Source organism: Melospiza georgiana, chromosome 4, assembly GCF_028018845.1.
Source record: "Melospiza georgiana isolate bMelGeo1 chromosome 4, bMelGeo1.pri, whole genome shotgun sequence".
Taxonomy (NCBI): domain Eukaryota; kingdom Metazoa; phylum Chordata; class Aves; order Passeriformes; family Passerellidae; genus Melospiza; species Melospiza georgiana.
The window spans coordinates 6,729,582-6,744,317 of record NC_080433.1 but is presented as its reverse complement, the minus strand read 5'-3'; the positions used below and the strand labels follow the sequence as shown (position 1 = coordinate 6,744,317).

General features: G+C 41.7%; 1 protein-coding gene across 1 annotated transcript in view; it reads right to left on the bottom strand.

The window, feature by feature from the left end:
- Positions 1 to 10,498: 10,498 nt before the first annotated feature.
- The window catches only part of CDC123 (cell division cycle 123), a 31,249-nt gene continuing 27,011 nt past the window's right edge, over positions 10,499 to 14,736 (bottom strand). Inside the window, exons 11-13 of the mRNA XM_058022177.1 lie at positions 13,335 to 13,463; positions 11,424 to 11,561; positions 10,499 to 10,615 (exon numbers count right to left, since the gene is read on the bottom strand). Of these exons, the coding sequence (XP_057878160.1) occupies positions 10,589 to 10,615; positions 11,424 to 11,561; positions 13,335 to 13,463 (294 nt within the window). The 3' untranslated portion in view covers positions 10,499 to 10,588. The remainder of the gene's footprint in view (positions 10,616 to 11,423; positions 11,562 to 13,334; positions 13,464 to 14,736) is intronic.

The window sequence follows — 14,736 nt, the reverse complement described above, 5'->3', positions numbered from 1 at the left end:
GTGCTCAAGGTAATAATTAAGGAGAATTATCTTTGCTATATGTATTAAAACAGCATAATTAAAGATTGTGGGTCCATATTAAAGAGAAGCAGATAATCTTTTGCTTAAGAAATTAACAGCAACTGCAGTAACTGATTCCATACCTGGAAGAATCTCAGGCAGAATAAGAAAAATGGGAACCAGGTGCCCAAATATTACATACCAGTTTCTGTTCTCCACCTTGAGACCCCAGTGTGGAGCAAACTCCATCCTTGGTCAGTGCTCCAATTTCCTCCTCGACTGCACATGGCAGAGGCTGTGTGCAGGGAGGGTCTCAGATGCTCATGGATTTATGAAAAAATTCTATTTTAGGGAAAAACTCTATGAAAAACCCTTTTTCCTAAAATACCAGGAGAGATGCTGAGCATGATCTGAGGAGCCAGATGTAAAAAACTGGTTCTGTTACTGATTGCCAAGGTGTTTAAGATGTCAAAAATTTTATTTAGAAATCCATGGTGCTTCTCTAATGGCTTAGCCTGTAAATAAATCACAGGCACTGGAAGGAGCCGCCATCAATCATTGCTTAGGGCTATACGGGCCTGACTGGTGGAAAAGCAGCAATTAGCACTCATTAGCACTTATTTCCAAGTCTTCTCCATGAAAAAAGGGTCATCCAAAGCAAATTAAAAGTGTCCAGTGTCGAAGTTCTTTGACAGTTTAATGTTTCTGTCTCAAACTCATTTTGTTTACCTGCAAGGTAGCAGAATGTGGGCAGGGCTTGTGCAGACTCGAATTTGGGGGTTTATTTCTGTAGTGACTCATAAAAGAAATTTGTGCTGAGGGTGTTCCTGCCCTCAGGGCATTTGCAATACACATTTCTCATGGATTCATTACCCACTGCTGCAGAAACCACTGCTGCAGCTTTTCCTTTGGGAAGGGGCTTTGAGGGCATCTCTCCCCATCGAGCTGCCTGTTTGAAAATACTGAAAATGTTTAAGAAAGCTCTTGATCGAATTAGGTTAAAAACGAAGATCCATGATGAGTGATTCCATCATACTTTTTTGTTGTTCCTTTCTGGAGGTATTCACACTCCAAAGTGTTGTAGACATCTTTTATGAAAAATCTTTTCCTTGGGATTTTTCCTCCTGAGAAGCTGTGAGGCCTCAGGAACAAAATGTAAACAATGGTTATCTGCTGCTGTGGAATGCAACAGGTGCATCTGTGATTGGGCCATGTTGGTTGTTTGTAATTAATGGCCAATCATAGTCAGCTGGCTCAGACAGAGTCCAAGACAGCTGTCTTTGTTATCATTCTTTCTTATTCTATTCTATTCTTGGCTAGCCTTCTGATAAAATCCTTTCTTCTATTCTTTTAGTATAGTTTTAATGTAATATATATAATAAAATAATAAATCAGCCTTCTGAAACGTGGAGTCAGATCCTCATCTCTTCCCTCATCCTAAGACCCCTGTGAACACAGTCACACTCCAAAAGCACCAAACCACAAAGGGCAAAAACCCTTTGAGACAGAGCCCTTTCAGACACTCTACGTGCATGATCCCATTCTGCATCTCCTTTCCAAAAGATCTGCAACCCCTTTCCCAGGTGTATGGGAGTACAAAGGGTACCAGATGAGCTTTCTTCCCCTCGCTGTGAGCAGAGAGAGAAAAGCCTGTCTCCAGGCGAGCAGAATCTGTCACCAAGCCCACCGGGGCTTTTTGCAGCTCAGTGATGCCAATCAAATGGTTTCTATGAGAGACAAACTGCTATTCCTGGACTCTGACTTCTTGCTGTGGATCATTGCCTCCTGGAAAAGGGAGAAAACCCAGATCCAAGCCCAGGGCTGGAGCTGAATTTCCTTTCCTCTTCAGCCCTGTGTGCTGAGAAGGCTGAACATTCACATCCCCAAAAGAGATAGGAAAGCACTGAGGGTTTCACCTGAATCAGTGAAATCCAGCATGGATTTCACTTTGAAAGGGCATGTGGCATCCCCAGGTGAGATCTGAAGTTTGGGGAGGGTTATCTCACTGGATAAAGCCAACATTTTCACACCACATGGGAAGGGAGGGAATAGGATGAGGAAGGGTCTCAAGTCAGACTGAGCACAATCAGCATTAGTCCTGCAAATTCCCCAGACTCTCTTTGTAGCTTGCCTTAGGGCTGGGATTATTTTCTCCTCTGAGGGCTCTCCCTGGTCATCTTTTCTATTTATTAGCTGATTTCTTTTAGGAACAGCATAGAGCTCAGCCCCTTTTCCCACGTTTAAGAAGCCTGATTTTGCCTTTTCTAATAAATCCCATTTTCTTGTGATAACAATGAACTATCCCATGAGCAAAAAGTCTCCCACAGAACAGAGTCCTTCCTGACCCTGGGCCCAGGGCACAAGTGGCAGGAGTGTGCTGAAAGAGCAGCAGGCAATAATCAGCCAAAACACTCATTCGAGTGCCTAAGCAGTCCTGGATGGGAAGAAACATGAATTTGTGGAACAGCAGGCACTGGAGGCAGCTCTTAGTACATTCCTGACCCCAAAACCAGGACACAGGGGACATCTTGCTGTCACAGAAACAGCAGGCAACAACTTGGAGAACACAGCAGAGAAAGCAAGTTTGCCCCTTTCTACCCTGCATAGGCCTCCAAAGATGGGATCACAGGCCAAGTTGTTCCTTCTGGGATTAGGGCCTGACATCCAGTGCAGTTACAAAAACATGTTTCATGATTACAGGAATTTTTTCTAAGCAATTTGAGTTCAAAGTTGTCCACCATTTCTAGGGTGCTCCTTGGAGAAATGTCTGACACTGCAGCATCTCCTGTGAGGAAAGGCAGGGAGAGCTGGGAGGGATCCATGTACAGAAGAGAAGGCTCAGGAGAATCTTCTGGATCTACACAACTGTGGAAAGTGAAATCTGAGTCAACAATGAGTTCTGGCAGCCAGGAGGGCCAGGATGTCCTGGGATACACCAGGCACAGCATCACCAGGCAGGTAAGGGAGGGGATGGTCCTGCTCTGCCCTGAACCGGGGCAGCCTTACTGCAGGTCCTGGGCACGACAATGTGAGAAGGACACCAGACTATTCAAGTGTGTCCAGAGAAGGGTGACCAGGATGGGGAAAGGTCTCAAGGGTGTTAGGAAAATTAATCCACAAACACCAGAGGTTTATGCCCAAAAAGGAGACAGAGGAGTCATTTTACTTTATTAGAATAAAGAGAGAGGCCATGGGACATTCCCCTGTGATCTCTCCAATTTTTGGAGGATGCAAAAATTTTAATCCCAATTTCCCAGCCACATCTCCCTTCTCTCCCAGCCTGAACTCTGGGAGAAGTTTCTCCACTGAGCAGGTGGCTGGGCACTGGAAGAGGCTCCCTGGGGAAATGCTCACAGCACCAAGCCTGACAGCATTCAAGGAGGGTCTGCATGATGCTCTCAGTCACACAGTTAACTTTAGGGAGTCCTGTGAGGAGCAGGGAGCCAGACTCAATGATCCTTATGAATCCCTTCTGACTTGAATTATTCTGTGATTCTTTATTCCCTCTTGGCCACTCTCCAGTGACCCAGGTATTTCTTACAACGCTGTGCCTAAAGCGACACATCTCACTGCACCATCTTCTCATCAAACAAAATCATCTCTCATTTTTTCCATCCCTCTCTCCTGCTAGCCCAGAATGACACCTGCCTTTATCCTCCCCCAACAGCTTATTATCACCTTGCATTTAATGGTCTCTACTGTAACTTATCCACTCCCACTGCACTGCTGCTCTGCCAGCTCTCACCCATTTATACTCAAATGTCTGATTTCTCCTCCTAACTACAGCTCTTTGCACTCGCCTTTATCAAATTTCTCCTCGTTATTTCAGGCCATTTTTCCTGTGTATTATGGCCATTTCAAATTCTGATACAAACCTCTAAAGTGCCCGAGTGTATTCTCAAGTCACTGCCAGCCATGGATTTTTATACAGGCTATTTATTTCACTGCTCCAGCCATTAACAAAGATATGGAAAAATACAGACCCTGAAATAAAATGTATATGGGTCTCACAATATCCTCTGGCTTTATACCAATAGCAATTTTTCTGCTAAATTGTGTTAATTTGCTTCATTTCTTCTTTTCCTTGAAAAAAGGAAAAATAGTATAGTGAGGTAAAGAAAACATTTAACAGCATCAGTTTTCTCTGAATCATCTGTCATTTTTTCCCCATCCTCTCATCTTTTCTCACTTAATCATGTGTCTTTCCTTCAGATTTCCGCAGTTTTCATTTTGATTGATCCTTACAAGCCCTTGCTGTGCCATTTTCCCTTCACATTAGGACGCTGCTGATGGGCCATTATAAAAGCACCTCTCTCCAGTTATCCCACCCACCTCTCCCAAATGGATCCAGGCATCCACACCCACACTTACCAAAACTGCCTTTTGAGCTCCTTATTCTGCTTCTCTCATCTCCCTGCTGTCTCCAGAGCACCAAATGCCAACTCCACGGCCACTTCCACCTGAATTACTTCTGACTTTTAAAGTTTTAAGCTTCAAATAAGCCTGACTGCAACCCAGAACAGTTAACACCAGAATAACAACACCTTGTACCTCCTGAAATACAAACAGTCCTCTGGAAAAAATTCTATTAACTCTCTGTCTTTTCAACTCTCTGTCTTCCCATGTTAGACACTTTCCCAACAGATTCTCAAGTGTTGTTTGGAAATACTGGTGGATGAAAAACTGAGCACAAGTGCCAGCCATATGCACTTCCAGCCCAGAGAGCCAAACCTGTCCTGGGCTGCATCCCCAGCACCGTGGGCAGCAGATCAAGGCAGGGGTTCTGTCCCTCTGCTCTGCTCAGACCCCTCCTGCAGGGCTGCATCCAGATCTGGGACCTGCTGGAGCAAACCCAGAGGAAGGCCACAAAAATGATGCCATGGCTGGAACACCTGTCCTTTGAGAAGAGGCTGAGGGAGGTGGGGAAAGCTCTGGGTGTCGGTTTCTCGGCTGTTTAGGTGGCCTGGAAAGGCCCAGAGTGGCCTTGGACAGCCCGGCGCTTCAAAGGACGAGGAGAGACTTCTGATCTTGTTTCGGTCTCGGTGTTTATTAATTGTTTATCTAGAAGATTTTCTTTCAGCCCAACAGAGGTCTGCACAGCAGCCAGCCATGAGCACACTGAGAGCCCCCGGGGCGGTCACTTATCTTTATACCCGAAGTTACGTGTACAATATTTATAATTTTTCCCCAATACCTTCTACCCTTATTAACTAGTGCATTTCTAGTAAAGACCAATCCCAAGGTGCCACCATCACCACAGAAGATGGAGGCCAAGAAGAAGAAGAAGAAGAAGGACAGGACACGCCCCAAGTCCTCCATTTTACTTCTCTAGACCCCCCTGTACAGAAATCCTAAACCCTGTGTTTTATACTCTAATTAACTTATCCCTTCACCATTCACCCAGTGAAATCCTCCCATCCTCATACAGGTGTTGTCTCCCGTGCAGGATCAAAGTCCAGCCACCAGACACTTCTGGCAACATTCCAGGACTCCCGAGCCCCCCAAGGGTGGTCTCGGTCACTCTGCACATCAGTCCTGAGGTGCTGAGATCCCACACTGGGTAGACCATATTGCAGCCTTTCAGTCCTTAAAAGGGGCTTAAAGTAAATACAGACTTTTAGCAGGGGCTGGAGTGACAGGACAAAGGGCACATGCTTTAAACTGAGAGAGGATCAGTTCAGACTGACATTAAGGAAGAAATTTTTCATTATGAAGTTGGTGAGACACAGGAACAGGTACCCAGAGAAGTTGTGGGCACCCCATTCCTGGTAGCATTTGAGGACTAGAGGGCATTGAAGATTCCTTTCCAACCCAAACCATTCTGTGATTCCCAAGCTTTGGAAATGCAGCTGGTGCTCAGCACAGTGCCCCCAGCCTTTCCTGAGCAACAGACAGGGCTGTGATGCAGGGCTGCCATTCATCTCCAAAGCACTGAAATGCACATCAATCACTCCTGACACATCCTGTGAGCTGAGCTCCTCCTGTGCATTCCTCACACTGCTTACAGACGTTTCAGCTTCTCATGTTCCTTCTCTCTCCTGGATATTACAGTCCCAGCTGCCATGAATAATTCATTCACATCAATGAAGTGCTACAGTCTGTCAGGACACAGTTTCATAGCAGAAGCCAAGACAGAACCCAAAATTTCAAGCCCCTCCACCAGCTGGATTTGAGCCCTAAAGACTAGAAATAAGAATTGATTTTTTTTTTCCTCTTTTGGACAGCAATGCTGCTTAGGAGCCACAAATCTCTCCTGGAAGTTAAGCTGTAATTTGGAACCTTCCCTGAAGAAAGGCCCTGAGCAATCAGTGTTTGTGACCAACCAGCCAAGCAACTTTTCCCTACAAGCTGCCAAAACATCCTTGGCAGAAGCCTGGCCAGGTGCTCAGAGGGCCTTAGAGAAATCAGAACACTGTTCATAGCCAGGTAGGATACCCAGTGCTCCAAGAGCTCACATGAAGAAATGTAACAGGATGAAATGTAACAGGATGTTTGCCCTCCCCAAAAGAAAGAACCAAAAACCCCAAACCAGACTTACTGCAGTACCAATGTCATTATTATTACAAAATCCTGTAATCACACAAAACTGCTTAAGGGCTCTGTGAGAAAGCTTCAAGATTACACAAAATATAGCAGTTATGGCAACAAGTCTTATTTTAGCTCTGTATAATGACAGGATGACCACAAGTTGGAGATTGTCTCTTTACAGAAGGCATCAAATTCAAATAGAAGACACTGTTAATTCAACATCCAGACAAGCTTTTGCTAAGGTGGATATATTAAGTATCAGTGTTAGCAAGTGTCCTTCATGAATCAAAAGCACCATGGTCTGTTTCTGTGCTACACTTCAGGTCCATCTTCTCTTGGCCAAAAATATGTATTTTAGTTCAGTATTATTTCTTGAACTAATGTACAAAATGTAACACAATGTGTCCAAATACAACCAGAATTGATACTTCTGGCCTCTAAGGTGAAATCAGTGACCAGCTGCCAAGCTGATTTGCCATTTATCCTCACTGACAAACACCCTGTGCTCCTCTCTGGCTGTTTCCACACTTCACATTTGGAGCAGTTTGTGAAAGCTGAACTCAGCCATGCACAAAGGATTTTTACATAGGTTTGTGCCATGCATTACCCATCTCCACAGTGTCCCTGAGGGGTTTTGGGGTCCTTTCACCTGGCAATGCTCACCTGAAAGCCTGAAAACAGGAGTTTCTAAGGGTCTCTGTTGCTCAAATGAGTGCCTGCACTGCATCTCACAGGGCACCTCTCCTCTGCACCCTGGACATGAGCACCAGGTGAGTGTGTAACAATGAGACAGGTGAGATTGCTAGCCAAGGGTGTCAGATGCAGTTATGTGGATTTTTATAATCTGTGATCAGCATCCAACAAGTGCTGCAGATTTTATTGAGACTTGGACCTGGATATTTCTCCCCTACTTTTAGAGTTTAAGGATTTTTTTTAGAGCACCGCTCAAAAAAGTGCCTTTGTATGAGGGAGGGAAAAGTGGATGGAGAGAGGTTTTAAAATTCAGCTCAGTATTATCCATGCTGCTGCTGCTACCAATTCTGATCTTAATATTTATCAAAATAAGAGGCTGAGGGATGAGGAAAGACATGGACAACACAGGAGAAAGAGCCAAAAGAGAAGAAACAGCATGGACAGTCTGAAGCCCAGAGGGACAGGAGCATTACTCCAAATCCTCAACTAAACCAGGACATGTTCACAACTGCTGCTTATGGGGTTACAGCAATCCTGATCCCCACTACCCCTCAGGGAGATTCAACATCACAAGCACTGGCTGTGAAACACTGAGGACTTTTCCTTGGCACTCCTGGCAGAGCTGCAGCCCAAGAACTGAATCTCACTGCTGGAGCCATCAGACACAGCCAGACTGCTGCAGGGTTTGGCAGGCACAGGATCTCTATAAAATGACTGCTTGTTACCTCCCTCTAAAACTTCTGTTTGTCATCTAGATGAGACTGCAAGCATCTTCACACTGTGTTTTAAGCATATAATTAAGAATATATAGTATACAGTTGGCCCTTACTCAGCAAATGGTGATGATATAATTAAATCCCATGAACAAGGACCTGAACAACTGGAAATTTGTATTTTCTAATTTCTGTATATGATGGCTAGAGGCAGAAACTGCTTTATGATGGAATAGAAAAGTGTCATGTACTATTCAGTGTAAAATTGATCTGAAGCATTTTTAATCTACCAACATTAGCTCCCTCAGCTCCCCAAAGGGAAAATGTTTGTTAATTATCCTAGGAGATCAGAAGGACACAGAGAGTAAAAATTCTCTTAGAAGAGGAATCTTTAATTTAACAGCCAAATAAAATTCACTGTTTGATTACCTGAAGTTGGGGAAAAAAGCAAAGTACATCTAAAGTATGTATTCAAACTGTAAGGATAATGGTAATTTGGGGGACCTGATCCTGTAGATCATATTTTTATACTGGGGATTGTTTCTGTACCAGTTCTGACCAGTATTTTTGCTCTGCTGCCTTTTAAGGTTCTTCACTAGGAGTTAGCCCAAAGGAAGCAGAACAAGTTTCTGCAACTTTAAACTGCAGTTCAGCTGGGCTGAGCAGCCCATGAATTCAGGCTGGACATCTGTCAGCATTTCACAGAGGAGAAAAACTCCAGCCTACCCACCTAAAGGGACACTCCAGAGTGCACAGGCTCCCAGCAAACTGGTCCCATCACCAAATATGTTCTGGTGAACATTCAGCAAAGACAGCTGAGAAAGTGGTAAATTAATTTGTGGAGTCCATGTAGAAGAGGTGGGAAACTGTCTTCCAGCTTTAAACTAAGACTTTGTTTTTAAAGACAATAATCTGTGGTTTAGAAGCATTTATGGATTTTTTGGCAGTTCCAGGGCATCATCTGTGTAAAGGAAGGAAGTGTGGTTAGATCATCACAACAGTTTATGGCTAGAAACTTTAAAACAAAGAGGAAAGCTTTGTTAATTTTTTACACTTTGAGGTTCCTACCCCATTTAGAGATATTTATACTCAACTTATCCCTCTGGTGAGTGTGAGAAATACTAATCCAAACTCCTGCAGTATGGGAGGATTAGGTCTAGCCCAGCCCTGAGTTATTATAATCTAATTTGAATACAAGAAGCTATTGAGAAGCAGGTTCCAATGCTTCAAACAATGCTTCAACTCAGGGCAGACTGTTCTGACTCCAGGAGCTTTCATCTGTGATGTTCCATCAATGTGTGGATTCTTAATCTGCAAAATCTTTAACTCCAGTAAGTTTTCATTCAAACCAGAAGCTAAATAAAGACATTAGGTAATAATTTAACAACTTAGCTCAGATTTAACATCCAAGAACAGATTGTAACCAAGCACCATTCCAATCTGACAGCAAAAGCAAGGCAAAGAAACACAAACAGCTTTATACACACACACACAGTATCACATAACTGGTCTGAAATAGGAACCAGTTCCCAGGGGTTATGAGCTTCTTCAAATGTCCTTTTGTTTCAATGGGGACTCTGCACAATGTTAATAAATTACTGATGCCATACAAACACCTAAATCCAAAAGTCAGCTGGTGATTCACCTAAAACTGTCCTCCCCCACCTCCCAAACAACAGCAATTGGTAACAAGAGCTTCTGTTTCCCCAGATTTAGCCAAGCTTCCCTTTACACAAAAAACATGAAGTACCAAACAAATACAGAATTTTTAGAGCTGAAAGAATAATTGCTTTCCTAAGAAACTCAGAGATGTGACACAAAAGAAACAAGACTGAGTGTATATAAAATTATAGGTTGATGTTAATTATGTAGATTAAAGTCACAGATTATGTCTAGTATGTAATCATGTTAAAAAAACAGGTTTCAAGAAAGCTTTACTATGAAAATGAAATAAAATTTGGTGAAGTTAAATGAATTTTGTTTCACTTTAGCGACTATGAAAATATTACTTTACTTTAAATGCATTCAGAATTTCAAATTCCCAGTATGTAAAATTTTCAAACTTTAAGTAGTTTACTACAGCTATAGCTGTCATTTGAAATGAAATATCAGCCCTTGTAACTAAGAAAAAAAATCCCTTCTCCATTTTTTATTTTTTTTTCTACATAAAGGATGAGAAGTGCTCCCAAAACAAAATAAATTCACAATTTTAAAAGGTTCCTACAGATAAAAATGTACATTCCTTTTACTTTGTGACTACATATTAAGCAAGACAGTGCCTAAGTGCAGAGAATGCTCCATGTTGTTACTGCACAAGCATTGTGTGTGGCCACATTTACACTGGGGAGTCCAAAGGCATCTGTGCATCAATCCTCACATTATGAGAAATGGCAAGAACTTGTTCAGCTGCACTCAGGCTGTTGCTTCTTTGCACCTGGAATCCAGTGAGAACTCACCCTGGCCTTTCATGTTGCCCTGAAAAAGCTTCCCTACACTTTTCTAAAAACCAACAGACACTGGGGATGAACAGCTCTTCAGGTCTTTCATTGACTATAAAAAGCAGGTTTCCTTTAAATCAATAGTTTAATAGTTATGCTAAATACAGATTTTGCCACATTTCTTGCTTGTAATTCAATGTAATGCTTCTGGGTACCTCAGTCATCCTCTTGCTGATTTCTTTTCTGTCAACAGAACAGGAGAGTTCAGAATGTTAGGACACAGTTATCTGAAGTAAGAGCACTAATAAATCATGTCAAGTGTTCCAGATACAATGGATTAGACAGTGACTGCATTTCTAAGTCACTTTTTTGGAACAGTAAGAGATAATTTTTCAGCAAATGGAAGAGAAAAATATCAACCCTCTCTCTCATCCCAAACTATAGGATTTTATTTCCAGTAAAGAACAAGATTTGCCTAGTCCATTAACTCATGGAATATACAAAACTCAGAAAATATCATGGTGGTGGCAAGAGTCAGTGAGGCAGGTGCAGGTCACCTGCCCTCCCTTCCCTAACTTACTCATGTCTTCATGTCACTGTGCTTTAAAAGAACAAAGAAAGCAGACTGAAAAAGGAACAACTCTATCACGGTTTTTCCTAATACATTTGTCTTGTAACTTTTAAAGAAAAAAGTTTAAAACATTAAAAGTTAAAAGCATTAGCTCCAGGCATTTAAAAAGCACATTACCATTCATACTACATTCATATTTACATTTCAGTAAGAAAGGAAACAGCTCAGTCCTTCAGTAAGATTTGTCAAACTACATTCATTGCTTTCCATAAAAAATAAAATTAAGTGAAGTGAGAGCAGTAAGAGCTTGCACTTCATCACTTCAGAAACAATCAACCCAACACTGTGTGATGGTTTCATACACTGCTTTTTCTGTAATTTAGTACACTTTGTTAGTAACAAAAGCAGAGACCCAGGGACTTTGGTGTTTCTATTTCACAAAGGTGGAAGGTCAGAGATTTTTTTCCTGCTACTTCTTACCAGTTTTAGAAAGTCAATCAATTTGTGAACGTCCTCTCCTGTGGAAAGGTCCACAAAGTCCTTGGGCAGCCGGTAGCTCAGGTAGGGGCTGGGCTGGACGGTGACTTTGCTGTTGGTACAGCGGAACACGGGGAAATCCTTTGGAGAAGGAGACAAGAACAAACAGTGGACATGAATGTGAAATGTTCCTGGGACTCCTCCTGAGACTGAGTCACACTGCCAATGAGTTTATTTGGCACTCACTCAACTAAACTTGCGCTTTCTAAAAATTGTAGGTTTCTTATAAAACCTCTGCCCACTTAGGAGCAATTTGAAATGTCAAACATGTTAAACAGTCAAATAATGGCTTTCATTACCTCACTTTAAAGTTTCTACAGTGTATCAGTTATTAATGTATTTAATAAATTCATGCTTGTGACAGTGCTGTAATAATGGAGCTATAAGGAACTTTGGGCAATGGTATCTAGGTACATATCTGGATAGAGAAAAATCTTTTTAATAGAATCCCTAGATTTGTCTTCACAGTTTAAACACATTTGCAACTATAATCTTACTGAATTTATAATTTAAGCTTTCCAACCAATTTCCTCACTGAAGGAAAAAAAATACCTCTATAAAGGGCCAAAAAGATCTCTAAATGCTGAATTGTAGCAACAGGTTTTGGAGAATGATATCATTTTCAGTTCAACACATTGACATGCCATGCAATTGCCAGCTGTACTGCAATAAACAGCTTCATTTTAAGAAAAATCAGCAACTTTACACCAGATCATGTGACTGGATGTCAGATGAAACATGAAAACAAGTTATTCTACTTTTCATCCAGGACTGAACTACAGAAAACTGCGCAAAGCATCTGGCAACGAGAAAAAGAAATCCCAAAATGAAAATTCCCATGTCCCACAGACAGCTCTGAACTGGGAGTGTGTTCTCACAAAGGAGACACAGATTTTAACAGGAGGATTCATGGAATGGATTTCATACTGCAACAGCCCCAGGGTGAGACAGAGGCAATGGCCTGAAGGACAGCCTGGAGAGGGGTGTCCCTGTCAATGTGTTATGGAAAGGGCCACAGGACTAAAGAAACTCCCAGATGTTCAAATCAGCTCAATGAAGTTTGTCATTTCAGGGACCTCTAATGCAGTTCAACAGCCAGGAAATAAAGAAAAGCCCACACTGGCCAGCCACCTCTCCTCAGGAAAGAATCAAGTGTTTCCCAAAGTCCATTAACACACCACTTCCTATCTCCTACCCAGCTGCACAAGGGCTTTTAGGATGTGAGGACTCTGTCTCAAGATGCAGTGAGAAAAAAAAGCTGGAATACAAAAAATAAACACTATTCCTCCCTTTCTGTACTAATGGGAAGTTGTTTTTACAGAGGAAATGTGGCTTGGAAGAGGGATAGAAAGCCTTGTTCTGCAAGTCCTGGGAGTTCAACCAGAGGACAAGGCTTTGCTAAGGGTATTCCAGAGGAGGAGGTGACAGAAGTTAAACTTCTGCTTGTCTTCCCCCAAGCATAAAACTGGAGATGTGAGAAACTGCATGACAGATATCAAGAACCAAGTAGAAATTTAAGTGACTATATAGAAAAGTAATAGATTTTAAGAAAAACTGAAAGGAATACATCAAAACTGTGTAGAAGGAAGTTTCAGGGCGTCTTCTTTGCAATGGGGTGAAAGCTGCAACATGGACTTGTACTGTTTGAACTAAAAATTCCTTTGCAGGCATCTAAAACTAGCAGGTGATACTTGTTGAGATGAACTATAAGGTAGATTCTACTTACAAAGAGTTTACATTTCACAGGAGCTTCCTTTACTTCAATGGACTTTGCATCACAATTTGATTGTAACAGCAAAAGAAACCAAAAAATAAGGCCATAAATCCTGCTGGATGTTATTCAGCCTCCCTCACCTGTTCTGTTGCTTCCCCTTCACTTTGATCTCCTTTCAAGTTTTTTCCAGAGGTGAGTTCCTCCCATGTAAAGAGCAGGGAATCTGTTACTTCACCAAATGGGTTAAAATCTATTAACCAAATCTTACCCTGCAAAGGAACCACAGATGAATTAAAACAAAGCAAAAAAAGAGGAAAAAAAAATCAAAATACACATATACTCAGATTGTTGTAGCATGCTTAGTCTTTAGATAAAAATATGTCAAAATTGAAACTACCTGGGTTTAAACATTTAAAATATTCTAACATTCTTAACTCATAGAGTTTTATATCACAGCAAGCTATCATGTCTTAACTTACTTTTTTTTTTTTTTTTTAAACAGAAGATCAGACAGAGCTCAAATAAAGTGAATTTAGTGCTATGCCAGAATGTTTTCAGATGAGCCCACCAAAGTTCTGGCTAATCCCCATGATCCACCAAGATCCCCAGAGAGAATGAACAAGGAATAGGGGAGAGCACTAATCAAAAACCACAAAAAAACTCCAAACTCAAAACATGACCAAACAAACAAAAAAACCCAAACTGCCCACACAGGAATTTTGCTTTCCATGAAAAACTTTCCATCCAGCAGTCTACAAAAATTGCTGTTCTTGGTCTTACAAGGGACCCTAAAAACAAAGAGCAGGGTCTGCAAAATGCTGGTGGAGCTCATGAAACATCAAAGATGCTGTACAGACATAGATAAAGAAAGAATAACTTAAAGGCATTTTTAATATAGCCATTACCAGCAGTCCACACTAATTTCTACCTCAACTTCAACACATCTGTGTTCCAAACAGTTGTGGTGGGGTGCACAACAACACAACTGCTTTACAACTGAAAAATGAAAGCAGAGACTAACAAGATGTATTAGAAGTAACAGACGTGTGGGGGAGGAAGAAATAGAATAGTCTCTGTTCCTTGAGGCACTTCAAGAGACAACCCCCCAGCACTGGGCCACCTTCTCTTGCCCAAGGAACTATCAACTACTCTAATAAAATAAAACACTAATAAATTATAAGGAAATATTGCTACAGCTGCTAGTAAAAATGTGCAAAACCAGTATTACATCTGGATGAAATCAGTTCTATCAAACAGGGAAGGGAAAATTTGCAGTAACATAAGCAGGGCTGAAGAGTTTTATTGTGTTTATTCTAAAGTTCAACTGGAATGGGAAAAGAAACCTGAAGACTGTGTAGCTACTAAACATTCATTGTGCTCTCTCCTCTTTTCTGAAGGATCTTCTTGCTTTGAAAGATCTTGCCTATCTTGATTCAAGCAGCAAATACATTCAATTATTTACACTACAGCCACCTGGTTTGTAACACACCGAGATGCAGAGAGTAGCACGGAGCCTGCCTGCCCCACCCACACCCCTGACTG